The 27,923-nt window shown below is 52.9% G+C and overlaps 2 protein-coding genes across 11 annotated transcripts; both read right to left on the bottom strand.

Annotated features, from left to right (window-relative positions):
* Positions 1-196: 196 nt before the first annotated feature.
* On the bottom strand, positions 197-12,621 carry Usp19 (ubiquitin specific peptidase 19). Of its 9 annotated transcripts, none has more exons than XM_057766426.1 (27): positions 12,475-12,621; positions 10,849-11,108; positions 10,589-10,621; positions 10,323-10,451; positions 10,102-10,235; positions 9,719-10,024; positions 9,366-9,582; positions 9,083-9,239; positions 8,524-8,595; positions 8,298-8,413; positions 7,979-8,199; positions 7,517-7,712; positions 7,304-7,437; positions 7,031-7,189; positions 6,840-6,950; positions 6,238-6,348; positions 6,052-6,153; positions 4,529-4,669; positions 4,317-4,435; positions 3,975-4,112; positions 3,565-3,878; positions 3,352-3,462; positions 3,048-3,264; positions 2,819-2,971; positions 2,561-2,721; positions 2,302-2,480; positions 197-735 (listed from the first exon to the last, which is right to left on the bottom strand). In XM_057766426.1, exons 2-27 carry the CDS (start codon positions 10,970-10,972, stop codon positions 619-621), a joined length of 3,972 nt encoding a protein of 1,323 aa, XP_057622409.1. In that variant the 5' UTR covers positions 10,973-11,108; positions 12,475-12,621; the 3' UTR covers positions 197-618. The 9 variants fall into 9 exon arrangements, with proteins under 9 accessions (XP_057622409.1, XP_057622411.1, XP_057622410.1 ...); XM_057766428.1 differs by having other exon boundaries at positions 7,979-8,193; XM_057766427.1 differs by having other exon boundaries at positions 9,719-10,021.
* Positions 12,622-12,805: 184 nt separating this feature from the next.
* Lamb2 (laminin subunit beta 2) lies at positions 12,806-26,545 on the bottom strand. Of its 2 annotated transcripts, none has more exons than XM_057767911.1 (33): positions 26,447-26,545; positions 26,279-26,364; positions 25,990-26,162; positions 25,765-25,900; positions 25,608-25,681; positions 25,002-25,190; positions 24,837-24,900; positions 24,410-24,612; positions 24,202-24,322; positions 23,701-23,889; positions 23,349-23,528; positions 23,143-23,255; positions 22,883-22,962; positions 22,672-22,804; positions 22,334-22,492; positions 22,130-22,257; positions 18,393-18,525; positions 17,829-18,021; positions 17,611-17,754; positions 17,192-17,423; positions 16,956-17,119; positions 16,648-16,872; positions 16,342-16,559; positions 16,144-16,240; positions 15,686-16,058; positions 15,215-15,399; positions 14,900-15,141; positions 14,472-14,820; positions 13,983-14,190; positions 13,764-13,905; positions 13,385-13,561; positions 13,132-13,291; positions 12,806-13,054 (listed from the first exon to the last, which is right to left on the bottom strand). In XM_057767911.1, the coding sequence occupies exons 2-33, from the start codon at positions 26,361-26,363 to the stop codon at positions 12,918-12,920; spliced, it is 5,406 nt and encodes a 1,801-aa protein (XP_057623894.1). In that variant the 5' UTR covers position 26,364; positions 26,447-26,545; the 3' UTR covers positions 12,806-12,917. The 2 variants fall into 2 exon arrangements, with proteins under 2 accessions (XP_057623894.1, XP_057623895.1); XM_057767912.1 differs by having other exon boundaries at positions 26,453-26,539.
* Between the last annotated feature and the right edge of the window lie 1,378 nt (positions 26,546-27,923).

The raw sequence follows: 27,923 nt of genomic DNA, 5'->3' as shown, positions 1-27,923 counted from the left end.
CCTCACTTCAGAGGCGTTGAACCAATTGCATCATGCCCTTTCTGCCATGATGACTGGACCCTCAAACTATGAGCCTAAGTAAACCCTTTCTTCCTGAAGTTGCTTTTGGCAGGCAGTCTGTCATACAACCAAGTTCTACAATGACCCAGAGAAATGAGCTGTGACCTTATCTCCTCTCAGAGATCTTTAATACAAGCACACACATACCAGCTACTGTGGAAGGGAGGGGAGGTAGCTACATGTTGTGGACCAGTCACTAAGTCTGCTTATTCATTATTTATTTTTAAAATATATTTAAACAGCAGCAATCACTTCCAAAATGCAAAAAAATTACAATTTTTAGAATAAAATTATAATGTTTATAATGCAGGTCAGAAAGAATCAAAGGTACAACTGAGAAACACGCAGCACTGAAGGCAGCTGAAAAAGCCAAGGCCCGCTAATCTGGGGACCAATTGACGAGGTCACAATTTGTGAGGTTCCCACCCCCAGATCATGCCCCCCCAGCTTCCCATTGGTGGAACCAGTGTCCTCTGAGTGACAGAAGGAAAAGTGGAAAAGAGATGGCCTTCTGAAGGGGATCCCCCAAACCCAGTCCCTCCATCAGCCAGGGACCTGCTAATCGACCTCCTCCATGTTGCTGTACGTGGGGGCTGGGCGGTCCACAGGGGGGACGAAGCGTTCAGGGGCTGTCCGCGTGGGGGCCACCTCGGGGGCCTGGCCAGGGCCTAGTCCCTGCAACAGAATACGAGGACAGGGGTTGGGGGTTGCCCAGCATACTGCCTGGCATCCCGGGGGTGCTGGCTCAGAGCCCCGGCACCCAAGGGAGGACCCCTAGGCAGGCGCAGACAGCAGCGGCGTTTAGACAGAGAGACGAGATCGGGCCTGAATGCTTACTTTATTAACACTTTAAATACAGGAAATAGTTCCAGCAGGGCCAAGCCCTAGGACAAGGGTCGGAGGAACAGACAACTGGATGGACACATACCCTAGGATACTTTGCCCCTGAAGAGGCTGCAGTTCCCACAAGTCTCCCACCAGATACATACACTGAGGCCCAGAGCCTAGAGTTGTTCCCCACCACAAAGGTAGGCATGGCCTGGTGAGCAGGCAGGTAGGCCAGCTCACAGGAGGTGCCTGCAGGTGAGCTCATCTCCAGCGACTCTGAGATACCAGAGGATAGAATACGTTGAGCACAAGGGCCACCAAAGCCGCCACGGTACCCAGGACAAAGTATCGGAGGCAGCCCTCGTCTGGTGTGGTAGGGCCACGTGGTGGGGGCCCCACCCAGTCTTGGGGCCCCCAAGGACCCAGAGGCCCAGGCCCCTCGGGCACCATCTCCTCCTCGGCCTCGAGCTCCTGCCAAATCCGGGAAGCCTATGGTGTGTGGAAAGGGCCATCAGCGCCCAGAGGATGGGAGGCCCCAGTTTCCCTGAGACCCCTAGCCAAGACAGTCACATCAAGGTGACCGGGCCTAAGCCCCCACATTCCAGATCAAGCAGCAGGGAGGGAGGGAGGTAGCCAGCATGGAGGTTTCTAAACTGAGAACATTAGGATATGAAAATTCTAACAGCCTTTGACTTCCTCTAGGCAGCTTTTAATCCACATTTAACTTTTCACAGGCAAGGGAGTAGAGTTATCTGGTCAGATTTTAGTTCAGGCTTCCCAAAGAAGGGACCAGCTCACAGAGGCTAAGCAGCCAACCTCATGACAATTTCCTCAGGATTACCCATGCCCAGATCCTGACCGCTGTGTTGTGCCTGTGAGCCTGACAGCAAGGTCTCAAGGGAGTACAGGGAAGGCTGATGGTAGAGAGAGCAGAGTGGCTGTGCTCACGAACCCCTGGAACCCTGTCAGCAACCGAGACCCAAGAGCACGGAGGTTCAGTAGGGAGAGTTGCTCCCACAGAAAGTGTGACTGCACTGGAGGTGACAGCCATCTCTGACAGGGATATCTTGAGTGTACGCCAGAGCACAAGGGCAATCACCAATGAGGGTCTCTAGGGTGGCATGTGGAGAATGTGGGGGAGAGCTGGGAGAAGTGAGGGTTAGTCTGCTTATAGTAGCACGCCTGCTGAGGTTCAGGGCCGTTCTCGGACCTGGATTTTGTGCGCACTGGTGGCAGCATGTTTATGTATGTATACCTTTGACTGTGTTCCTAAGGTGTCTTCTAGAATGCCCCTGGGTGAGGCCCGAATGTCAAGGAACCCCATCTCTGAATTCTGCAGGCTTGTAGAGGAAAGAGAACTATGTTCCCAGCCTTGTCCACCAACTAGACTATCAAGTCGCCCCCATGCCTCACCTGGCTGGCAGCAGCTTCAGCTGCAGGGCCTAGGTCTGGGTGGTGTTCAGAGTGACCTGCCCTGGGGGGTCTCTCCACAGGAGAGTTCCGCCGACGGTAGAAGAGGACATAGGCATAACGTGTCACGACCTGGCTCTCGTCTACAGTTGACACTGTGCTGTCATCAAACAAGCGCCAGCCTATAGCAGGATGGGAAGAATATGAACACGGCCTGTACCACCACCCCACCACCTAGCTTGCTGGTTGTGTGTGCCCTCACCCACGTCACTGCGCTGGCTACTGCGATCGTTGGGCAGGCGTGCACAGGCAGTGTAGTGGCCACCAATCATGCCTCCATAATGGTTAATGACAGCATACAGGTCGTAGCTAGGCAACTGCTCCTCTTTCTGGCCGATACAGAACTTGCTCAAGTCCAGGTTCCTGCAGTCCCAGTCAGAGAAAGGTGAGGCAATTAGCATGCCCGCGGGCCCCAAGCCCTGTCCACAGTCACCAGCACCAGGGTTCACTCAGTGCTCACCGAACAGGGAACTCCACCAAATCATTGATCTTGTCACGCCAAATGAAACTACGGAAGGAGAAGCGCTTCAGCTGCACAATGAGCACATTGGGCAGCCGCCACAGCAGCAGCTGTTTGGAGGCCTCACGATGTTGTTTGCACTGTGGGCAGTACCTGCAGGGACAGAAGAGTCAGAACCACAAGTTTCCCTCCAGTCTGCACCGCCACCAGTTTGCTGCCCCATCCTCACCAGGCTTCCTCAGGTGCCAGCACTTCAGGCCGAGTAAAGAGGTTGAGGCACTGGTCCAGGGTGAAGTGGCCAGCGCGAGCAGCCTCACCAGCAGAGCCTGGATCTTCGGCACACTCCAGCTCCTTGGAGGCTACTAACACAAACTCCTGGAGGCGTTCATTGTTCCGCCACACAAGAGCCAGGCTGCAATCATCACCTAGGTCTAATGGTGTCTCCCCTGGAGATGAGCAGAGACAGTGGTCACTCAGCCGTGCGGAGCAGCCAGCCCAAGCTACCCCACAACTTCCACCACAGCATCAGACACCTTTGTCCTCAAGCCGCTGCTCTCGGTTTGATGCATCAATTTTATAGATGAAAAACTGGGGTGTGTGGGTATTCATGGCTTCACTTGAGTGTTGGTACCCAGGCACAGCAGCTAAGACGAAGCAGGACAATCAGTGCTTATCTGTCCACTACGGTCTAAGCAACCTTCCCCAATATTTTCCTGCAACACCCAAAGCATTTCAACAGAGCTTACCTTCAGGCCGGGACACCCTCTCACCAGCAAGTAATGAACAACCTTCAATAGGCCCACTGGCCAGCATCTCAGAAGAAATTCCACTGGAGCTAGCTACAGGACACCGATCAGAGGGTGCCCACACACGGGGAGCCCCTGTATCCCCCTCAGCCACGGGAGTCACCAACTGGAGCTCAGAAGGCTGGATCGGCTCTCTTTCACTATCTCCAGCCTCCAGAGAGCTAGCTGAAAGCAATGTGGTACATCCAGGGCTCTGTGACTCCAAGGCCATTCGGCCAGGCTGGAAGGGTGGTTGGAACACACTCACGGAGTATCTACAAGCAGACAACAAGGCAATAAGAATTTTTGACCTGTTGTCCGACACCTGAGCACCTCTGTTCCCTGCCCACATTAGTCCTCTGAGCTCTTACCGGGCATAACCTTCTAGTAGCTGAGCAAGACGGGCATAAGTGAGGCGTGAGGCAGGTACACTGACCAGGAAGGGGTAGCCAATGTTCTCAGGGCGGCAGAGGCCTTTGTGGTCAGGCCAATGGGTTTTCTGGCAGAACCTGGAAGGAAGGAGTGGTAAGACTAGGGCCTTACATCTAAGTCTGAAGCCCTGGGGACTAGGTATGCCAGCCCTGCCCCCCAGTGCCTGATAAAATGGACAAATGGGGGAGGGCTTAAAGTATGTGCTGTTGTGTGGAGAGGAGGACAGGATGGCAAGTGTCAGGTGGAGAAAATGGGAGGGGCGAGGCCATAGGGGTCCTCACTGATTGCAGTAGCCCACGCGGTAGCAACGGGTACAACGCTTCAGTTTTTCGTCCTCTGATTGCTGCTTCCGCTGACAGGCTGCACACTTGGAGATAGGGATGCTGGGTACCTGGGGGCGCTAGGGTGAGTCATCTGGCTCAGTAAAGCATTAAAGACAGAAGTGACCAGCACCCACCGGGGCCCCGTGGCACCAAGGTTGGCTCCCACTTACCTGCTGCACCTCTAGCACCACTACCCGCTCCTTAGCCAACTCTGAGGATAGCAGCTCAAAGCAGAGGAGCACGTCAGTTGGAGACACAGAGTCCAGGGAGTGGGAGGGCAAGAAAACACGGTGGAAACGATTCTTGATCACCTAGAGGTAAGCACACAGATGCCATGTGATCACCTAGAGGTAAGCACACAGATGCCATGTGATCACCTAGAGGTGAGCACACAGATGCCATGTGATCACCTAGAGATGAGCACACAGATGCCATGTGATCACCTAGAGATGAGCACACAGATGCCATGTGATCACCTAGAGATGAGCACACAGATGCCATGTGATCACCTAGAGATGAGCACACAGATGCCATGTGACAAGCCCTTTCTCTAGGTCTGCTTTACAGCACCATGAAAGGCTTAGTCATGCATTGAAGTCTACTGGGACAGGGAAGAAAAGGACCTGTGGTCTTAAAGAGGAATATACCCGCCCAGTGGCAAAGAGTACATTGGAGTACCTGAGAGACAAAACCTGGGCAAGAGTCAACTAACTACATGGACCATACTGAGGGCCTCTACCCCTACAAGAACTAGCAAGTCCCTGATAAGACTATGTGGTGTTATTAGGGAAGTCCACATTCAAATAGCCTCTTCCACACTCATACTCCCAGAAAAAATGGGAGCTGCTGGATTAAAAGGGCGGTGGTGGCACAAGCCTTTAATCCCAGCACTCAGGATGAAGACAGGTGGATCTTTGTGAGATCAAGGTCAGCCTGGCTTACAAGACAGGCACCAAAGCTACACAGAGAAACCCTGTCTTGGAAAACAAAAACAAAAGTCAGGCAGTGGTGGCACGCGCCTTTTATCCCAGCATTTAGAAAACAGAAGCAGGTGAATCTCGGTGAGTTCAAGGCCAGTCTAGAACTACAAAGTTCCAGGACAGCCAATGCTATACAAAAGGAAACTGTCTCAAAAAACCAAAAATGAAAAAAAGAATGGAGAAAATGGCCTGATAATCCTGCTGAAGCTCAAGCTCTGCCAAAGCTCCTTTTCCCCGGGAAGAGGCACCTCAGAGGGGAATAAACTAATGCTGGTTGAGAACTCAGGATCCTATGTAACACAGCCCAAGGCCTGGTCTCAATAAACACCTACAAACTAAGTTTCTGCAGAAGTACTTACATTCATATACACATCTTTAGATACCATTAATGGTACATGTCTGTCTGTCCTTCAATACATATATGGGGCTGGAGGAATAGCTCAGTAGTTAAGAGCACTGGCTGCTCTATAAGATCTTGGCGGGATGGGGAGCGGGGGTCTATTCCTAGCACATACATGGCAGCTCACAACTGTCGGTAATTCCAGTTCCAGGAGGTTCAACACCGTATCTCCTGGCTTCTATGGGCACCAGTCACACAACATGGTATACACACATACATGAATACAAGTAGGCAAAACATTCATAAAATACTTAAAAAAAAAAACAAAAAACTTAGGTAGCCACACATGCAGAAACTTGGTAAAGAGATATACCTCAGCCAGGCGCAGGTTCTCAGGCTTCACATGGACACTCTGGGAGAGGGAATCCAAAACTTCACTTGCACTGGAGTTCTCCTTGCTAACACTCACCAGAAACTTTGGCAACAAAGGTAAAGTTAGTGGGGGCGAAGGAGTCACGTTTTTCTAGGATGGCCCAGAGGGAAGGGGCTCATTACTCACCTTGATGGGTTTGCTGTGGGGTTCCCGAGCAAAATAAAAGATGGGGAGAACCTTTTGCTTTTGTGGTAAGGGCACCGGCAGATAAAGGAACGGGTCAAAAGTAATGGAGACCTGTGGATGCAAAGGTGACACTAGGGTGTCACAAGGGATCGAGATGCTCATTATTCCTGGAGAGCCTAATGCAGGCTCTCTGATGGTCCTCAGGGCTCCCTCAGCCAGTCAGCAAACTCCCAGTCAGAGAGAGCACTAGGCTGAGCAAGGGGCCCACCAACGGCCCTCCTCAGGCACGATTCCTTTTCTGGCAGCTTAGCCAACCCAAACTTCCCTTCACCTGTATCCCGCATGCCTTTCCAACCTGACCCACAACTTTGGCACACCTTACTTATCTTTGCAACACCACACCTATCCATCCACATCTCCCACCCCCCCACTTCATCCAGGAAGCCTACCCTGCTGATTCCTCAGGACCACACAGAACCTTAGGCCTCTCTGCCACCTTCCTTCCCCAAATGTTGCCCAGTACTCTCTGAAAATGCACAACTCAATCTGATCAAACCAGCCTAACTAACTAGGGTGCCTCTCTCTAGGGGAGTCTACCGCACCTTGGCACACACAGGGCACACGAGCTTCGACTTGTACTGGCCCTGAAACAGGTCCACGATGAATGAGTCGTTCCTCATCTTGTGCCGCTGCCACGCTTCCTCAGCCACCACCTGAGAAAAAAATGGTGAGAACTGAGGAGACCTAAGAGCTGCGCCACCCAAACCCCACCCTACAACCCCACTTGACTGACCTCGTCAGGACGCCCATCTGAGTCCACAGTCTCTGTGTAGGGCTTGTTTTGGATCCGATTCAGGTCCTCATGCAGCCCATCCAACAAAAAAGCCATGAACTCTTGGGCGTCATGCTGTGCATAGCCTGTGAACTGGCTGGCCTTGCTTGCCACAATGGCCTGAATGGGGAGGTCAAAGTGTTAATGAGAAATCTTAATACCCATTCACCAGGCCCCTCACTAGCTAGCCCCCCGAATCCTCTCTAAACAAGACTGAGAATAATCACAAATCACCTTTAGCTTGGAGGGCTGAAAGGCTTGATGAGTGCCCTTCCATAGGGCCCGGAGCAGCACAGCAAAGCCAATGGCCAGCCGCCCACCAGTCCCCAGTGGGTTATTGTAGTTAATTTCAGCTTCAAAGGATCGATCTAGAACAGTCAAGCAAAGGTGTGAGAGACAAAGGTTCCCCTTCTGCCTGTGCCCCAGGCTCCTGGGCAAAGACCTCACCGTGGAAGAAGTCACGAAGTTCCCGAGTATTAGACAGAGACTGGATGACACTATTCATGAAGCAGGTGTTCCCTAAATTGACAAGGCCAGTAAATCCTGGCGGACACACCTTCTTCTCTTCCTCTTCCTCCTCCTCCACACTATCTCCACTCACCGGACTGTGAGGCATTGGAGGCACCATACATGTGGGTTTGGGCTGTGGGAGCAAAGGAAACATAACAGAGCAGCCCTGACCCCCGGCCTCATTATTTTTATTAGTATTTTTCTTTCTTTCTTTCTTTGAGACAGGGTTTCTCTACATAATAGCACTGGCTGTCCTGAACTCATTTTGTAGACCAGGCTGGCCTCAAACTCACAGAGATCCTTCTGCCTCTGCCTCCTGAGTGATAGGATTAAAGGTGTGCACCACTACCACCCATCTTCCAGCCTGACTCTAGGCCCTTCTAAGCCTAACATTCTCACCGAGGTTAAGTGTGGTTCTGGCTTTGGAGCTACGTGCTCCAAAGGGGTTCGGGCCACCACACCATCCAGCCCTGTGTTCTCAGATCGAGCCTTGGGTTTTTCCTTCTCCACCGCCCTGGCTTCCTCCTGGCCTGTGAGGGAGTGGGGGGCACCTCCTGGAGGAGTTGAATCCAAAGGGGTTGGACCTGTCGGCACGGCAACCTTTGCACCACCCACTGCACCTTAAAAAGGGGGAATGAGAGGGCTGGTGGTTAGCAGCATGTGTGACGGGGGTCCTGATTGGCAGGGCGGGGGCAATGAAGGGAGCTCGTGTGCAGACCTCGTGCAGCCGGGGCCTCCAGTCCCCCCCAGCGCTGACTCTGCCGCTTCCGGAGGCAGATATCAATGCGAGAGGCCGTGAAACAGAACGTACACTGCTCTGGCTCAATCAGGTTCCTGTCAGGGAAAAGCTGAGTTCAGAGACTTGAGACGAAGCAGGTGCTAAACAAGCCAGAGAAATGGAAACCCAAGTGACAGTAGCAGCAGTGGGGCTGGGCACCACCAACCTGAGCTTCACCTGCCAGCGGAAGATGGTGTGGGGCCCACAGCCTGGATGCAACCTCAGGAAATTTCCATCCCTGCAGAGGTAGAGCAGGGAAGGGAAAGGACAAAAGAAAACACTTGAGGTTGGGCGGGGGTGGCACACACCTTTAATTCCAGCATTTGGGAGGCAGAGCGAGGCAGATCTCCGTCAGTTCGAGGCCAGCCTAGCCAATAAGAGTTAATTCCAGGGCAGTCTCCAAAGCTAGAGAAACCCTGTCTCAAAAAAACAAAAAAAACAAAAAACAAAACAACAACAACAACAAAAAACAGCCAGGCGGTGGCAGCACAAGCCTTTAATCCCAGCACTTGGAAGGCAGAGGCAGGTGGATCTCTGAGTTCGAGACCAGCCTGGTCTACAAGAGCTAGTTCCAAGGCAGGCTCTAAAAGCTACAGAGAAACCCTGTCTCTAAAAACCAACCAAACAAACAAACAAACAAATAACAATAACAACAACAACAACAACAAGAAAACGCTTGAAACACATCCCCACCTGAGACCACTGTCCCAGCCCCAGTCACACACCTGGTCTGGAAGATGAGTGTGAAGTCCTGCTCTCGGAAAAGCACTCGCGAGGTGTCCCTGCAGATCTCCTTCACATACACGTGCACCACCACTGAGTCCGGCCCCTTTTCATATGAGTCGTTCTTGACAAATGCCAGGTTCACCATGGACTCTGGGTCTATGTTGAGACCATGACTCAGGGTCACCAATCCAAGACAAATTCCAGCCTGTTACTACACTCCTCCCTACCCACCATCAACCTCGCAACCCAACCTGGGGTCTGTCTGGCCAATCCCGATTTTACCATCCACCAAAGCTGCAGAATCTGCTCCTACTGCCATCTCCTCTTTGACATGGTCATCCTTTTCAGGGTCTCTGCTCCGGACCATGACTGGGGAGACTGGGTCATTCCTGGGGGACACTGTCTTCTCTCTTGTCAAGAGGCCTAAATTCTTCTCTGGGCCCAGGAGACTAGTTTGAGGGTTCAGTGGTGGTACATGGAGCTGCTCCTCAACCTCAACCTAATCATGCGCGCGCGCACACACACAAAGAAAAAGAATAAAGGGGGCAAGATTTAGCCCTGGGTCTGGCAGGTAGCACCCACTCTAGTCCACATTCCTTCCCTAGTCCCCAAATACCCAAATAGGCACCTCTCACCTGGGTGGCTGGGTCAGAAGACAGAAAGGGTGGAGCATCACCTTGGGGACCAGGGCTATCCCTGGACCCTTCCCCTTCTGGCCCTCTGCGGAGATGCACAGCCCTCTTGGCGCTGGGCCCTGCCTGTGCCCCAGAGCCAGTTCCTGAGCCTACCTCACCACGGCCCTGAGCCCGTTTCTGGTTTCGGGCTTCCTGTTTAGCTCTGCGGGGCTCAGAGCCTGGCTCCAGGGCAATGGGAGACAGCTCTTGTCCATTCTCCTGACACCGCAACCCTGGCACCAGCTCTTGGGTCCCTAAAGGTTTCTTCTGCCAAAGATACAACAGTTAGACCCTGTTGAATATAGTAGGCATCCCCAAGGCCCACACACTCAATTGGAACTTACCAAGAGAGAGGGCCAGGTGAGCAGAGGCACCTTCTTGGGTAGTGCCAACTGTAGGAGACCCCCTTTCCGAACCTGCACTTTGGTGCAAGAACTTTGTATTTCTGCAAAGAAGACACCGCCCCATTGCCGACCATCTGGAAAGAGAGTAGCAACAGTGACCTGAGGTGGGGAATACTAGAGAATGCAAAAGGGAACATTGTACACAGGGCAGAGGAACACACCTGGAAGCCGCACCACACAGTCTGTGTCTGTGAAAGCAGCATCTACTTCCTCCAGACGCAGAGGACCCGCTCCCACTCGCAGCTTGACAATCACTTCATCCGCACTCTGTCTCCAATCAAGCAACAATTCTATATGGAGAATGGCAAAGGGTTCAGAGGGGTCACTAACGGCAACACACAGGTTAAAAAGCCAAACCTACTGCTCGGATGGGAGCTAAATTCTCCTTCCCCTCAAATCGCGCTGAAAAGCCCCATTCATTACTCACCCTCGTTGGTCTGCTCCTTTCGAGGAGTAGACACTGGCAACAAAAGGAAAAACAGACAATAATGAGGAGCCAGATCCAAGACCCCACCGTCTGGATCTTAGCCAAGCTCCTCAGGTTTAAGGCTGAGGTTTCATCCAACTTGCAATGGGTCTTTTTCTCAGCATCAAGCCATGATAAAGGAGGGAGGAACAGACCCCTAAATTGCATGTCCAGAGACAAGGGAAGAAGCAGCCACAAGAATCTGGAAATGCCACTCCTACCTCTCCTAGGATCTCCATCTTTGCTCTCCTGGTTTGCGCGATCCTTCTGTTTCTTCTTACTAGTGGTCTCCTCCAATCCTGGGGGCCCTCTCCTTGGGCCTGTAGCACTGGCCCCACCAGACATCTTGAGCCGCTTGGTAGCCAGCCAGAGTGCCCCAGGGTCGGCAACAGCGTCTGGGTCAGGGCTGCGGCGCTTTCTTCCCGGCCCAGCTATCTTGGCAACTCTTTGTAGCCAAATTCTTCAGCAAGGAACCAACAGCCTAATGAAAATAGACCAGGATTCACTGCCAAAGTCAAACAATTTGCTCCCTGCCTACAACCAGAGCTCCACAATTCAGGACACTCTTGACCCTAAACGGCAGTATCTTGTCACCATCTGAGGCAGCCTTGTATATTCTGAAGCTACCCTATGAGGAAATAAATAATTCATGTAGCAGCAACTGCTTCAGGCCACACCTCCTGACTGTCTCCAAAAGATCCACAATGCTGGACAGTGCATTAAGGAAGTGCGAGGTCAAGGCAGTCATGGCCTGGGACCAGGCTCACCCTCTGGACAGGAGCCATGACTCCAACCCACAGGACTAACACTCTGAGAAGAGCGCTCACTCCCTCCTTCACTCTCACTGGCTGCTTAGTCACCACCAGGCAAGTAGAGGTGAAGGAGGGAGGCGGGAGAGGCCGAGACCACCAAGTAGTTGTGGAAAGACCAGGCTCTATCGCTGAAAATGGACCCACCCGAAATGCTGCCACAGCCCCGAAACGGTCCTGCTCTGCTCCCTGCTCCTCCTCCTGAAACTACACGGGCTTATTGTCTCCACCGAAAGAGGGAATTTCTCTCCCCAGCTCCAAAGAAGAGTGGACTCAAGTGTTGAGACACGATGGTGGGCATCCAGCTTGACACTGAAACAGACACTGTCCTATTTCCAGGTTCCTTCACTCATCAGCTTTGATCCACAGAGGCCTAATCAGTTTCCCAACTGTGTGTGGATTCTGGATTTCTACATCCAAAATGAAGTTCTCAAAACCAGAGACTGAAGCGAGAGTGGAGATACCTAGGACCCCTAGCATCCTCAAGTCCGGCTTGCTCAGCCAGAAGAGATGCATCTATGCTCCCTTGGGGGAGATGGGATGATAAAAAATACCCTCGTACGGTCAGAGAGCTGAGCTGAATCTTGAGTGACAGCCTGTCCAGGCCTGAGGGCAGAACACCCGCCGTTTCCTCCTTACACCTAGGCCCTATTCACAGGTAGAGTTCCTTCCCCGTGCTCGGAGGGCGTCGAGGCGGGAGAGAGACTATCCAAAGATCCCAGCTGGTCGGAAAGGCTGTGCAGAGTTACTGACCACAGACCAACGCCCCATCTAGGCTGCTACCCGACTCCAACCTCCGAATCCCAGGCCTGCCACCACCTCCTCCAGGAAGCCACCCTCGCTCTAGTCCTTTTAAAAACAGAGAGGCCGGCCACGGGTGTAGCATAACGGCTCAGTCGGCATCGGTGGGCCCCGCACAGCGCGGGGATCGAGATGTCGGGGCGGGCACGGCCCGTGACCTTGAACAGGCCGCCACAGGCCAACGCCGCGGCCTTCCCGCTGGGGCCGAACCGGCGACTTGCGGCCCGCAGCACTCACCGAGCGAGACCGCCGCCACCAGCCCTCTTCGGGCCCTGGCAACCCGCTCTCGATTCCGGTTCCGGCGTCTGGTCGGTTCCGGTTCCGGCGCGCCCCTCCCCCGTCCCGGGTCCGCCGCCGCCGCTTCAGCCGCTTGTTTTGTTTCGACTTCTAGATACGGCTATGGGAGGCGGAGCGGGAAGTTGGTGACGCACTTCCGGCAAGAGTGGGGACCGAAATGAAGGGCAGCTTTGGGGAGGGCCGGAAAGAAGCCTTCGCTTAGAGTCCTACTGATGACAATGTATAGCGGTCCTCCACCCCTCCCATCAAAGGCCCGACAACACAGTGGAGGTTCACACTGGTTTATTGAAAGCACTTGCTAGCCAAAAGCTCTTTAATTAAAGTGTGGACAAACACGCCTGTGGAACAGTGCTTGGGGGACGAGGCTAGGCCCGGGGGAGTGGTCACTGGCAGGTGTTGTAGATCTGGACCTGCAGGTTGATGGCCTGGAGCACGCTGCGCATCCTGGCTTCCAGCCCATCCAGCTGGGCCGCCTTACCCTCCAGTTTCCGTTCATTCTCTTCATAGGTGCCCTCCAGTTCTAGAAGAGTCAAGGCACAGTTTAGGTCTTTCTCCCACAACCCCACCTCTCTAGCTTCTGCCCACTCGGGTTCTTACCCTGTAGCCGCTGCAGCTTGTCCTGAGCAGCTTGCAACAGGTCCCGCGCCTCATCCCGCAATTGTTCTGCCTTGGCTTGTGCAGCCAGCACACCCTCGGCCTTCCTCTCAGCCAGCGCCCTCACGGTTTGGTACTGGTCATCTACTTGTTCCCGCAGTTGCTGCAGATGGAAAATGCAGGGTCGGTATGCTAGTACAGCGGAGTCCCAACTATACTACCCATACTCCCTCGGGACGGCTTTGCCTCAACTCACCTTCTCAGCCTCCCTGGCACGGCTCTGAGCACTGCCGGCTGTTTCTTCAGCTGTAGATGCTGCCAGGCTATTTCCTGCCCGTTTCAGTTTCAGGGCCTCCAGGAGAGCATCCAGTTGCCGAGCCCGCTCACTTGCAGAGTTCAGCGACTGCTCTGCACCTGCCATCTTCTCCTGGACCTGTCACAGAGGGGCCCGGGTTTAAACAGATCTTAAACAGATCCACTTTTAATCCCAGCAAGGGAGAGGCAGGTTGATCTCTGTGAGCTCCAGGTCAGCCAGGACTACATAGTGAGACCCTGCCTCAAACAAAACAAAACAAAACAGATACATAGTATGTATTCCATAACCTTGTCCCACTGATGGCCTAGGGAGACCACACCTGGTGCAGGGTCTGTTCTGTGTTCTGTGTGTCAGCCACTGCTCCCCTGATGGCACCCTGAGCAGCGCCTTGTGCCCTCTGAGCCTCCTCCAGTGCTGCCTGTACAGTCTCTGCCTTCTGTTTCTCACCCTCAGCCCGGCTCCTGAGGAAAAGGGGAGATCAGGGTCTGCAGGTACCAGGACCAGGTTTCAGGAATGGGGGTCAGGGTTGGGGTCAGACCGTGCCCGCTGTGCATCTTGGAGTAGCTGCTCAGCCCGACGCACATCGCCCATAGTATGTGCCAGGATTGTGTCCACATCTGCCAGGCTTCGGACACGTTCTGCAATCTCACTTGCTAGGTGCTGGATCTGCTGGGGCGAGGCTGGGATGGAGAGCTCCAGCACGCGCGTGGCCACCATTTCAATACTGTCAGGATCAGCTCCCTCCTCTATGGAGACACAGGCAAGGACCAGCATGAGCCTGGGAACATCATCCTGCTATGTGGGTTCTCATACTGCACATGCCGTAGGAGTTTGCTGAAAGGCATATAAGGATGTAAACAAAGGACAGCGACCATGTAAGGGGCAGAGACTTAGGGACACTGACTGGATAGGGACTCAGGGGCCAGACACAGGGTCAAAAACACACGTCCATTGCAGACCCTGAGACTCAAGTACACACAGACACAAGGAAAACAACCACATGGCCTGGGCCACATGGGAGGCTCACGGCTGAGGAAGTCCTTCACACTCTGGATAAGTTCTCGAAGCTCGTGGTTGGCCTGCTCCACTTGGCCCCTAGAAGCATTAGCCTTGTCCAGGGCTGCCTGTGCCCGCTGCTGTGCCTCCTCTGCCTGCCGACGAGTCTCAGACACTCGGCTGAGGATGCCACCACCTTCTACCAGTGCCCGCTGCAGCTCTGCCTGTGTGTGCCGAGCCCGGCCCAGTGCCAGATCGGCTGTGGCTGCTGCCCCACTGCAACCGAGGCCACCACAACGGAGCTGCCCATCCTCATCCCGACATCTGGCACCCCCACAAGGGCTGGTAGCACAGGGTGCATCTCCGGGTGCCCCACACACCTGCCAGGTACAAAACAAATCAAGGTTCCATGGGAAGACAACCTGTATCAACCTATCCCACCCCTTTCCTGTACCTTACCAGTTCATTTATGCCAGTCAGGCTCAGGGTCTGGGTGCGTGCAGAGAGCTGCCCCAGTGCCTGCTGGTTGGCTAAGTGATTGCGCCTGAAGTTTTCTTTTTGGGCGCCCATGAGCACTTCTGTCCGACGCCGGGTATCTGCTGAATTGCTCACTGGGCTGGGTACTGCAAAGGTGGAGGTGTTGGCACGGTGTTCTGCTTCTGTAGACTGGCTGTGGGCATTTCGGATGCTGTCATAGGCTCCTACATGGGATCAGAGGGGTCAGTCAGCTGAACCATGGCCCTGGCCCACCTGCCTAGTTAACCGACAACTAACCTAAGAAATTTGAATGTTTGAGGATATCCAGATGCTGGTCAAGCTGCCGCAGTGTGAGGTTAAGTGCAAGCCCATCTCTCTCCAGACCACTGAGTGCATGGTTGGCATTGAAGTTCTCATCCTGAACATCTGTTAGCTCTGCTTCTACCTGAGTCAGGCGCTCAGTGGTCTTCCCAATTTCATGGCTGTATCAATAGGGGGCAGGTTTAAAGAGGCTTCGCTCCCCATCTTCTGGACCTTGCTCCACCCCACCACATGTATTTAGTTAGTTATTATCATTTAGTTATTTAGTTAGTTTTTTGAGGCAGGATTTCCTCTGTGTGTAGCCCTCGCTGTCCTAAAACTCACTTTGTAGACCAGGCTGGCCTCAAATTTACATAGATCCGCCTCCCTCTGCCTCCAGAATGCTGGGATTAAAGGAGTCCACCACTACCACCCGGCCCCACTATATTTATTTAGCTCCATCCATACCGCAGTCCCTCCGTGGCCTCTACAAGCTTTGCAGTAGAGGCAGCTGAGGCATTTCGGGCACCCACGATGGCCTGGACCATGCCCAGCTTCCCTTGTATATTCAAAAAGCTGCTCTCAAAGGCACCCAGCACACCCGTCTGCTGCAACTCCTGTGCCCACTGCTCCAGCCGTCGTGTACGAGCAGCCAAGTCCTGTACAACCCGATCCCAATCTCCAAAGCATGCATGGCATGGATGACAAGCAGGAAAAACACCCGAGAAGCCACGAGCACACTGGTCACAGCGCACGCCAGACACGCCTGGGCGGCAGCTACAGTGACCTGTGGAGCGGTGGCACTGAGGTTTGTCTATTCCTCTGGGATCACAATCACAAGCTGCAGAAAAAGACAAACCATAGTATTAGGCCTGTGATGCACACCGAGGCAGTCTTTACCCACTCTGTCTCTCCAGATCTCTCACCACGGCACTGCAGGCCAGGGTCTCCCCAGTGGAGCTCTTGACACTCAGAGCACGTCCTCCCACCAAAGCCGGCATGGCAGTGGCACTGCCCTGTGAACTAGGGTACAAACACAGCAAGGCTCAGAGTCTCTACCAAAAGTCGTGCCTGGGAGGCAGTTTGCTGACTCCCCATACCCAGATATCTCCAGGATTCCATACCTCATTGCAGGTGGGGCCTCTGGCCCTGGTTGGGTGGCAAGCACAAGGCTGGCAGCCACGGCCGCTAGTGAAGTTCCAAAAGTTGGGGGCACAATGATCACAACTAAGGCCTTGGACATGGGGGAGGCATGGGCACTGCCCACTGCTTGGGTCACAGTGGCACTGGTCAGTAGATGGGCACTGCTGGGGATTTGTGCCCAGAGGATTGCAGGTACAGCCTGGGCAAGCCAAGACAGACACAGCAATGAAGGGGAGCTATCTCCAGCAGAACCTACCCCAACCATCTCTCCCCATACCCATACTCACGGTGACAGCTCTGTCGGGCTGCTTGCCCATGGAAGCCAGGTTTGCAATGGCCACAGTGGGGCCCCTCTGTGTGGTATAAACAACGCAAGCACTGTCCTGTGTGGGGATCACAGGCGTCAGGGTCCATGGGGTCGATGTTTCCATTGCACTCGCACAGTTGGCACCTGCCACCTGGCTTTGATGGGTCTCCAAAGTGCCCGGGGGCACAAGCTTCACACCGAAGTCCTGTCAACAGTCAAGAAGAAACTATGAGTGTTGAGCTGAGCTACCTCACCCTGATCCCATACCTGTGCGCCCTACCCACTCACCGGTGTAACCAGCTCGGCAGTGGCACACAATTTGCTGGGAGTATCCATCCCGGTGGCAAGAAGTGGCAAAGTGCCGCTGGCTCCCAGGGCCCTCAGGGCAGGGACAAGGTCGGCACTGGCCTCCATAGGGCAGCCGTGGGTCCCCATGAAAGCCAGCAATGCATCTGCAGGGAAATGAAGGTTAGCCACAGGCAGCCTGCCCAGCCACCAACCACTCACACCCACACTAGGCTCACCTTTCACAGTGCTCGCCCCCGGTGTAATCACGACAGCCCAGGCAAGCACCTGTGCGGGTATCACATTCATCTGCACGCCCATTGCAGGTACACGGTCGGCAATTAGGGAATCCCCACTGGCCACGTTGACAGTGGTCACAGCGAAGACCAAAGGCGCCAGTTCGGCAGGGACATTGTCCACTAGTCCCATCACATAGGGCACTGAGTGACCCATCAGGGCTACACTGGCAGGCTGGGGATAAGGTAGAGACAGTCAGGGTGGGAAAGGTGAGGAATGATAGAAAAATCAAGGGACCCCCCCAACCTAAAAGTATAGAATCCAAGGTGGAGTCGATGAAGGAAGATGCAAAGAAGGGGAAGAGGGAGTCTTGACGCTGGAAAGGAAAGAGAAGAGGGGAGACAAGGAGATAGACAAATACCTTGACAACCTGCCGGGCCAAAGCCATAATAGCCAGTGGCACAGACGTCACAGCGGCGTCCAACCACTCCAGGCTTGCACAGGCACTGGCCACCATGAGGGTTGCACTCGGAACTCAGGGAGCCTTGAGGGTCACACTGACATGCTGTGAGAAGAGGAAGAGCAGATTAGGCTAAGTTCCCACCTCTGCCTACCAATTCCTGTCAAGATTACACTTACGTAAGGCACCATTGTAGATCAAGGAGGACAGACTGATGAGGAGGGGGGCACAGGCTTCAGACAGAGGGGTCTTGCTGGGCATCAGACCTTCCTCATGGCAACGGTAGCGTTCAAAGGTGGTACGGCGCTCTAGGGCAGCAGCGTCACCCCCACTAAACATCTCTAGCACCAAGACATGGGGCTGCAGCACCAGCTGAAGAGACGCAAGAATGTAGCTCACATAGGATCGCATCAGTACCTTCAGAGAGCCTGACTTAGTGCTGCCATTAACCTGTTCTCATTCTCTCTCTCTCTCTCTCTCTCTCTCTCTCTCTCTCTCTCTCTCGGCATTTCGAGACAGGGTTTCTGTGTAGCTCTGGAGCCTGTCCCAGGCTGGCTTCAAACTCACAGAGATCCACCTGCTTCCACCTCCTGAGTGCTGAGATTAAAGGTGTGGGCCACCCCCTGACCCCCACCTCCCGCTGGACTGCCTATCACAAGACCCTCCTAATCATCACCACCATCACAGTATCCACCCCAGAGGCCCCGCCTTCTTGGCTGATATGACTGAGAGGGGTATGTTACCGAGTCAATGAGTAGTCCAGACCCAGAGTAGGAGCTTTCAGGATGGGCACGTCCCCCGGTTCGCAGCAGCTTCAGATTCAGCTTGTAGGAGATACCAGGCTCAAGGCAGACCGGTCTGGGAAACACTAAAACCCTGGGGATGGGGTGGACAAAGACAGCACAGGATGCCACTCAGGGTCCGTGCAACCATCATCCTGGGACATTTATTTATTTATTTATTTATTTATTTATTTATTTATTTATTTATTTTTGTTGTTGTTGTTGTTGTTGTTGATTTGTTTTTGTTTTTTCGAGACAGGGTTTCTCTCTGTAACAGCTCTGGCTGTCCTGGAACTCACTCTGTAGACCATGTGGGCCTCGAGCTCACAGAGATCTTATCCTGGGTCTTAGATACTGCCACTCATAGCAATCAAACTTACTGACCAAGGCAGAGGCTACAGCTGAGCCAGACTAGGACAACTTGCTGAGGCTCTGACAGGGAATCTGGACAGAAGAATCCCATAAATGTGACTTTCTGGAATCATACATCCACACAGACCAATATCACTGAAAATACAGAACCTGGCATCTACCTATCTCCTGACATGCCAATTTGTCAGTTTTTTGTTTATTTGTTTGTTGTTTGATTTTTTTTTTTTTTTGCTTTTTTTTTCTTTTTGGTGGGGCAGGTTTTGAGACGAGGTCTCGCTGTGTATCTCTGGCTGTCCTGGAATTCACTCTGTAGACCAGGCTGGCCTCAAACTCACAGAGATCCACCTGCCTCCCTAAATGCTGTGATTAAAGGAGTGCCACCACTGCCCGGCTCAGGTTTTTTATTTGTTTTTATTTTTACGTGTGTGTGTGTATGAATGTGTGCGTGCATATATGTATATATTTGTATGTGTGTACACTACATGTATTCAAGTGCCCACATAGGCCAAAAGAGAGTGTTCTTGACTCTCTTGCAACTAAAGTTAAAGACAGTTGCAGTCCACCCAGTGTGAATTCTGGGACAAAAGCTGCATTCTCTGAAAGAGCAGCAAGTGTTTTTTGTTTGTTTTTGAGACAGGGTTTCTCTTTGTCACAGCCTTAGCTGTCCTGGAACTAGCTCTGGTCGAACCAGGCTGGTCTCGATCTCAAGGAGATCTGCCTGCCTCTGCCTCCCAAGTGCTGGGATTAAAGGCGTGCACCACCACCTCCCAGCTGCAGCAAGTGTTCTGTTAAGAAGGGAATTATCCCTTCTCCAGCCCTGGCTTTTTGGATTTTGGTTTCTTTCTTTGCTATCTGTTTGTTTTATTTTGTTTTGTTTTAAGACCCAATTAAAATATTAGTGACTGTTTTTTTATTCGGTAGCCCCAGGGATTGAACCTACAGCTCTGTGACTGCTAAATTAAGACGTGGCATCCCTGAGCTGGGTAGTGGTGGTGCACACCTTTAATCCCAGTACTCAGGAGACAGAGGCAGGCAGATCTCTGTGAGTTCTAGGCCGGCCTGGCTTACAAAGCAAATTCCACAACAGCCAGAGCCGTTACACAGGGAAACCCTGTCTTGAAAAACAATAAACAAATACATTTAAAAATTCATTAATTAATTAGATTTTAGAAGGCATCACCGAACTACATCCCAGACCTTTGTTTCTTCTCCCTTGACACAGTAATCCTATCCCCTAAGTGATACACCTACACATGCATTCTTTCATTCCACTCCCAAATCTGTCCGAATCTTCCCCGAGCTGCTATTTCATTTTTGCTTTCCCACCCAGTAAGTCCATAGAGACCCTTGAAGTCACTGCCAGGTAAGCCTTCTACTCCAGTGGACTCCGGCCCACTCTGTATCAAGGTCACCAATGACCTCCACGTAGCTAAACACAGAGGCCACTATTCTATTCTTATCTGGTTCAAGCATTCATCAGCCTGTGAGTTCATTCTTCTCTCAGCCTCTGTGCTGCTCTCTACAACTCTAGTTTTCCCTTCTGTCTACTCAGTTCTCCTTTTTGGAAGCAAGGTCTTATGTGTTCCAGGTAGACACTGAATTTGCTGTGTAGCCAAGAATACTTGAACTTTTGATCCTCCTGCCTCTGTCTCCCAAGTGCTAGGATTACAGGCATGAGGTACCACAACCAGCTCACAGGAACCAAATTTTTACTTCAACATTACGCCTCCCAGTAATCCCAGACACAGAAATCTAGCCACTCACTTAAGCCAAACACTCTCAGAACTGTTCCGTCTCAGCCAAGCATGGTGGCATGCCACCTTTAACCTAGCACTTGAGAAGCAAAGGCAAGAACACCAAAAATCTCAGGCCAGCCTGGGACATGTTATAAAAAGATACCAGATCTAAGCCTAGAAGTGTTGGAGCATGCCTTTAATCCCAGCACCTGAGAGGCAGAGGCAGGAGGATCTCTGTGAGTTTGAGGCCAGCCTGGTCTACAGAGTGAGTTCCAGGACAGACAAGGCTATACAGAGAAACTTGTCTTGAAAAAACCAGCCAAACAAACAAATAAACAAAAAACAAAGAGAAAGAGAGATTCTGCATCTGGGGTGGGGGCACACATTCTGCTATATTTCCACCTCATGCCCCTCCATCCCCATCCAAATATCCAGACCCCAAATCAGACTCATTTTTCTACTTCCTCTTCTTTTCTAAGTCTAAAAGCCTTTTTTGCTCATTATCTTTACTATACCTCCGTCCAATTCATCTCACCCAGGGTCTCCAACAGCCTTTCCAGCTTTCACCCTGGCCCCTTTCTTTCTATTCTCCACTTAGCAATGAGAGGAATCTGACAAACACAAGTTTGTCAAAATGTCTACAATGGATACAGCCAAGTTCATTATGCTATTCTCTTTGCCTCTGTGTATGTATGAATATTTACATGCTAACTAAAGAAAAAACAAGGGCTGGAGAGATGGCTCAGCAGTTAAGAGCACTGGCTGCTTTTCCGGAGGACCCATGTTCAGTTTCCAGCACCCACATGGTAGCTCACACCTGTCCAGTTCCAGAGCTTCTAACACCCTCACACAGACATACATGCAGGCAAAACACCAATGAACATAAAATAGATACATAAAAAATATAAGCCACGTATTGCAACATACTCCTATAACCTCAGCACTTGGAAGATGGAGAAGGCAGAAGTTCAAGGTCATTCTCAGCCATGTAGTGAGTTCAAGACTAGCCTGGGATATATGCGGTTCTGTCTCAAAAAGGAAAAAGGAAGGAGCCGGGTGTGATGGTACATGACTTTAGTCCAGCAATTAGAATAAAGACGCAGGCAGATCTCTGTGAGATCTTTGTAGATGAGGCCCACCTGATGTACAAAGCAAGTTCCAGGACAGCCAGGGCTGTTACACAGAGAAACCATGCCTTGAAAAAATACAAAACAAAACAAGAAAAAAAGAAAAAAAAAAAGGAGGAGGAGGAGGGAGGCCCAGGGTGGCCAACAGAGCAATGAAAAGTTACAGGAAAGGAACTGTAACCAGTTACATAGTTACATCCCTAAGGATGCCACTGCCTTGCAACCATCACCATCACGGGTTCTCCTGGAGTGACACTGGGGGACTTCCCATCACCTAATGCTTTGACTCTGAAATTTGTACCCTATGGAAAACAGGCCCTGTTTCATCTCTGACTTTCCTGTGAACAGAGCCATGGACCTGGCAAGCAGTACCCAGGAAGACATCCATGAAAGAACAGATGAACAAGCAACGTGGTCTTTCCGGTGATCTGCATGGAATGAGGGCTGGCCCTACAAGCCTCACCTGGAGTTTGGTTGAAGCATTCCCTGAATTCGGTCATCCTCAGGTAGCACTTGCCCACAGGGACTGTGGGCAGACACAGGCCCTGGGCGATGCACAGTCAGTTCCAGTTCTGCCCATTGCTCAGGAACCTGGGGGAAGAGGACAGTGGAGAGGGTTCTTGCACATCCAGAATGTCAGCACGGGTCAGCTGTCACAGGGTCTAACCTGGGGCTCCAAGCGCAGCAGCAGGTCATAGTCCATGGCCCTTGGCAAAGAGGTCACCAGGAACTCCACTTCCTGACCTCCCCGCAGCCGCACAAAGCCCGGGCCAGTCCAGGACGGAGACTCTCGGTTGGTCACTGGCCGCTCTACCACCTCAAGCACCTGAGAGTCAATAGGGTCAAAGTAGGGATGAGGACTCAGGTGACTGCTACCTCTGCTGCCACAGTCTGTCCCGATCACCGTTTCTCCAGTCAAGACCTCCCCTAAGGCTAGACAGTACCCCAGTCCCTCCACGGCACCACCCACAGCCCCTCCTCTCTAGCCGTCCCACCACATCTCACCTGCCCTCGAGCATCCTCAGCCTCCCAAGTTAAATGGTCTAGAAAAGGTCGGAAGTAGCCGGGCTGTACTTGTTCACAGCGCCGTCCAATCATGTGCTGGCGGCAGCGGCACTGACCTGTGGCCTCATCACACCTGAGGAGTGCTGTGGTTACTGAGGAGCTACCCCCTTTGCCTTCCCCGCCACCTCCAAGTCCCTGTTACAGCACTCACTGAGGATCCAAGGCACCACCCATGTCGCAGTCACAGGGGCGGCAACCAAGCAGGTCATGGCTCAGACCCCAGTGGCCAGGCTAGGAAAGAGGGATTGCGGGAGACCAGAAACCGACCTCTCTGCCACCCATCAGTGAGCCTCTACTGCTCATTCAGGACGAGACCCTAAGTTCTCAGTACCCACCCACTGAACTTTGCCCCCAGCCATATGCTCTGAGGACAAGTCCAGGACCCAGGAACCCCAGATCCCTCAGTTGTACCAGGCAGCGGTCACAGCCATGTCCAGTCACCAGACGCTTGCAGAAACAGGTTCCACTGTTGGAGTCACAAGGGGTGCCCCCAGGCACTGTACCCCGTGAATTACACTGACAACCTGCAGTGGAAGAGGCCCATTAGAACTGTAGGAAGTAGAAGCAGTGCTCAGGGGTTAAAGGTCAGCATAGAAGTTAGGACAAGAAGTACATACGCTGGCATCCCAGAGGGTCACTGGCACTAAGTCCAAAGAAGCCATCACGGCATTGCTGGCAGCGAGTGCCAACCACATGTTCTTTGCAGCGACACTGGCCGGACACCAGTCCCAGCACAGGGTCATCATGGGAATCACAACGGCCACCGTCTTGAGAACCCATAGGGTCACAGTCACAAGCTATAAGCAAAGAGGAGTGTAAAATCATCCTATCCCATGGCCCAGAATGAGTCTTAAGCCTTCCCCTATTCCTGTTCTGTTTCCACCCCAAGGCCTTACCACACAAATTCTGGCTCCCTAGTTCCTGACCCAGGCTCAGTTTTCTCTCCCTCATACCCAATCCCAGCCTTACGACGACACACGGCTGGATCCCGCAAGTCCTTGGCTGGATCGCGGTAGAAGAAGGGCCGGCAGAGCTCACAATGGCGCCCAGCTGTGTTGTGCTGACACCCATCACACACGCCTCCACTCACATTTCCAGACGCCAGGTATACGGCCATGTCAAAGTGGCAGCTCTGAGTGTGTCCATTGCACTCACACTCTGGGGAGAAGGCAAAGGCCAGCTGAGAAACCAGGTCCTCAAGGTAAGGGACATGCACAGGGAGGGAGGAATGGCGTCACTTTTTGTCAGCACCATGGGCCGGAATTTACAGGTAGCAGTTTAAGAACTTCAAGGCTTCAAAAATCCCATGGTACTGATAGCCAGGGCAGATTACAGAGGAGGGCTGAGGGTCCTCAGGGTCAGCAAAGCCTGTATACCCTTTAGACACAGCCTAGTTATTTAGGGCTTAGCCAGCCAGAATTTGGTTTGAACCAGGCACAGCCAGGCTACAGAGCTCAGTGTCTCACTCACTCCGACAGGCATGCGTGTGGCCGTCCTCAGCAGGATGCCAGGGAAGGTCATGATAGAAGTCCTGACACCGCTCACAGTTGAGACCACGGGTATTGTGCTTGCAGATACAGGCCCCGTGCACCTGTGAAGACATACAGGCAGGTGGCCAGCACTATCTAGCCACGCCCATCCCTCCCCGACCCTACTCCAGCCACCTGAAGGCTCGTACCATGCCCTCAGCATGGGCTGGTGCCCCTGGCGCAGGGGCACACTGTGAGGCATGTCCATAGCAGAAACAGTTCCCACGGACAACAAGCTCATAGAGGGCATAATAGTACTTCTCCCGGATCTCCCGCCGCGGGTCAAGCAAGTTGTCTCCCAGTGTGTGAAGCCGAGTCAAGTTCACGCGGAGGTTGGTGATCTTCAACAGGTCTAAGAGGGGGAAGAGGGTTTTGTCTACCTAGATGGGCCAAGCTCTAGCTGCCTCATACCCACCCGGGGGCTGCAGCTGCCAAGGTCACCTTGGGAAACCTCTTTTCCATTGCCACCAGAGCTAAACTGGGCTTGGCATCTGCCCTAGGAAGCACCCAAAATAGTTGCTGAGGCCCCAAATAGGCACATCCACAGGACTGTGCCAGCCTCAGTCCAGGACTCACTCTGAATCCGTGAGCTGTAGGGGTCTGGAATGGGAATAGCAGGGTCCAGCACACGGTAGATGACCTGGCATGGCAGGAAGGCCACAGAGATATCGGACCTTGCTTCAGGGGCATCACGAACCCCACAGGTCCCTCCCTATCCTCTACCCAGATCCCAGCCCTTACCTCGCCTTCAGTGGATGGCTCAATTTCTGAGTAGCGAGACTCACAAACCACATCATCCCAGTGCCGAGGTGGGGCCAGTGGAACTCCTGGGAAGTCAGCCCCACAGTCGTAGGAAAAGTATCGGTAAACATGCCAGGTGTGGCCAAAGTCTGCAGAGCGTTCCACCAGCATGGCAGCTGGCCGAAATGTCTGGTTTGGGAAGGGGGATACATCCGATTAGCAGGAACCAGGACCTCAGCCCAAACTAGGCTACTGAGATCCCTGCTTAGTCGTGATCAGGGCCAAGCAGCTCACAGACAGGAGTGGGTGACTATGAAAAGCTGAAAACCAGGCAATGAGCAGACCAGGGGTGATAGCTGCTTCTAACGGGTAGAGGCCCAGAGAGACCATATCTGGCCTAGTCTAAGAAGGCGGGACAGGAGAGCACATGCACAGGGCTGGAGTGTGTTCTGCCATGAAAGCTATACAGGAAACGACCTTGTTCCACGTGTAGTCAAAACACAACCCACAATCTCAGGGAAGCTGGGCTGAGGAGCTAGGGCTCTGTCCAGGGGCACTGGGGAGGAAATCAGGACAACTGGGGCAAGTTCACTGACACGCAGGCACCTTGAAAGTCATAATGAGGTGGGTGAAATGGAATTCTGCTTCCAGGTCCAGCTGGATGGTGACTCTTGGAACACCTGCAGCAGGAATCAGGGGTCAAGGTTTTGAGGTTATTGGTGTGCAAGCCCTGACCACTCGAATGACCTACTCGAGGGCTCACCATTCTCTGACTGCCACCAGGCCGTCCTGCGTTGCGGTGCAAAGCTGGTGACGACATTCTGGATTCGATGGCTGTTGGGGTTGTCTCGAGCAGAGAAGGGGCGTCGGGAGTCACACAGGAAACACTTCTTCTCATCCTGGATTGGGTGGAGGTCAGTAGCAGTACCTTACTTAGCCAGTGCCAACCCCACCCTGACCCAGCCTCTCATCCTGTCCCCAGCAGCACCTGCAGGTGACTGACAATACAGTAGGGCTGAGGGCTTTGCAAGCCACACGTGGATGAGGCAGTCAGTCTGTCAGCACGGCCCACCAACAGGTCACCAGTGGCTGGATAGCAGCTTCCTCGAGAACAGCCAGGTACATCCAAGGAAGGGACCTGGGCCAATATGGCAGGCAGCACTGGGGGCAGTGGGTTAACCAGTTCAGCAGTGATTCCCTTGGGTCCCTGGGACAGCCAGCCACCCCCGGACCTACCATCACATCCCATAACTTTAGCCCTCACCAGGCCCCCTCACCACTTAGAAGTAGGCCCAAGCGAAGTTCCCAAAGCAGAGGCTGTCCCTGCCGGCCCCTCCCTGATTCTCCTGAGGCCCACTCCATCCTGAAGAGAAGTAAAATCATGATAAGGGGAGGTAAAGAGTCCAAAGACGAAGTCCACCACCTCCCTTGGGGTTGGTGCTGACCCTGACCGTGTAGGTACTGGGCTGGTCTGCCTCCAGGCCCTCAGTCGGTCCCAGGGTCTGTCCAGCAGTCACTCCTCCACACTCTGAGAGAGTCTGACGACTTTGAGTAAAGTTGGAAAGCAGGGAAGGAAGGAAAACATGGAGTGGATCTTAGCCAGGATTATAATTTAGGATAGAGCCCCCAACCCGGGCCATATCCCTGCCCTCCGCAAACAACCCTCATCCCAAGAACCAGACACTGGCCACTTCACCCAGAATTTTTCAAAGATGAGGTTTCCTTAGAAGAGTGGCAGAGGTGCATTTAGCATTTAGCAGGCTAGTTAGAAGCGCTAATAAGAAAAGGGTGTTCTCCAAAGAGAAATTGGAGTAGGCTGTTCAAAAACAGAGAACAGCCTCGTCCAAGTATCTCCAAGGTATCCCTAAAGTCCAGATTTGTATAGAGACCAGGGCAAGATGAGAAGTGATACTTGAGGTGTCAGGGAAGGGACTTATGGAGCTGGGGGAAATAGAAAAGGTTTGTGGTCTTTGAGAGCTGGAAGGTAGATCTAAGGAGCTCATGGCCTTTGTCCTTGGTGTCACTCTGGAAACCACTGTCAAATCATCCTTGGGCTCCCAGGGTTACAGCATCAGCAGGGAGGCAAACTAGATGCAAACTGGAATTCTATTGGACCGTGGGAAGGTTTATGATGACCCAAAGGACAAAATAGGACTGAACTCTGGGAGATACTGGTAGAGTACTTAGCCCTGACGCACAACTCTGAGGAGCTCGACCGTCCATAGTCACTATAGCAAACGAACTGCAAGAAGCAGTGCCTGCTTCCCGACTAAAATGGTCTGTAGCTATCCGCATGTGGGATCTGGATGATAGATCCTCCTTGGACCCTGGCAGCAGCGTGTGGATCCGAATCTTGTGGCTATATATCCATTCCGGACTTTCCAGTCCTCTGGCAGCCCGGGAGCAAAGAGTTGGAATGCGCGCACCCACTAGGGGCGCGCCCCACCCAGACCCCTGGGACTTCAGGCGGGAAGAGGGTGGGTCCAGGGTCCGTGAGGCTTGCTTTGAGTGCCGCAGCTACCAGCAGCTATGAACGGATTGCCGGAGATCAAGCAAAGGTTACTCGAAGCTGCAGGCGCCTGTGGGGAAAGCTAAGAGTTCTTCAGAGGAAACTTTCGGCTTCTCAAAGGAGAGTGGGGGCGGGACAGTCAATCTGTTGGATTTTCCCTGTCGCTTGAGTAAAGTCTGCAGTCACTTAGAGGGTCCTGTGGGTAATCTAGGGAAGCTCTGGCATGCTAGAGGTCATGAATCAGAATTTTAGATCAGACTGTTCCCGGTGTTTTGGAAACTCATTCCTGGATTGCCTTACTCAGCCTGAATACAGGAGGAGGTGCCATGCTTTACCTAAGCCCGTGGGAGGCCTGGCCCTTTCTGAGCCATTATGGAGGAGGGTGGGGAGCTTGTGGTCCAGATAAAAATTAA

This window comes from Chionomys nivalis, chromosome 4 (genome assembly GCF_950005125.1).
Source record: "Chionomys nivalis chromosome 4, mChiNiv1.1, whole genome shotgun sequence".
NCBI lineage: Eukaryota > Metazoa > Chordata > Mammalia > Rodentia > Cricetidae > Chionomys > Chionomys nivalis.
This window is presented reverse-complemented; position numbering and strand designations above follow the sequence as displayed.

Bases quoted from the DNA above. Each gene is read 5' to 3' on its own strand.
- Lamb2 (XM_057767911.1), bottom strand. From the start codon at position 26,363: ATGGAGTGGGCCTCAGGAGAATCAGGGAGGGGCCGGCAGGGACAGCCT. The intron at 22,963-23,142 runs GTACAACTGAGG...CCTCTTTCCTAG, and splicing joins ATGGCTGTGACCGCTGCCTG to CCTGGCCACTGGGGTCTGAG. The intron at 16,560-16,647 runs GTGAGTATGGGT...TGGCTTGCCCAG, and splicing joins AGCCCGACAGAGCTGTCACC to GCTGTACCTGCAATCCTCTG.
- Usp19 (XM_057766421.1), bottom strand. From the start codon at position 10,972: ATGTCTGGTGGGGCCAGTGCTACAGGCCCAAGGAGAGGGCCCCCAGGA. The intron at 10,025-10,101 runs GTAAGTTCCAAT...TATCTTTGGCAG, and splicing joins TCACCTGGCCCTCTCTCTTG to AAGAAACCTTTAGGGACCCA. The intron at 8,200-8,297 runs GTCTGCACACGA...CCCCTTTTTAAG, and splicing joins GGAGGCCCCGGCTGCACGAG to GTGCAGTGGGTGGTGCAAAG.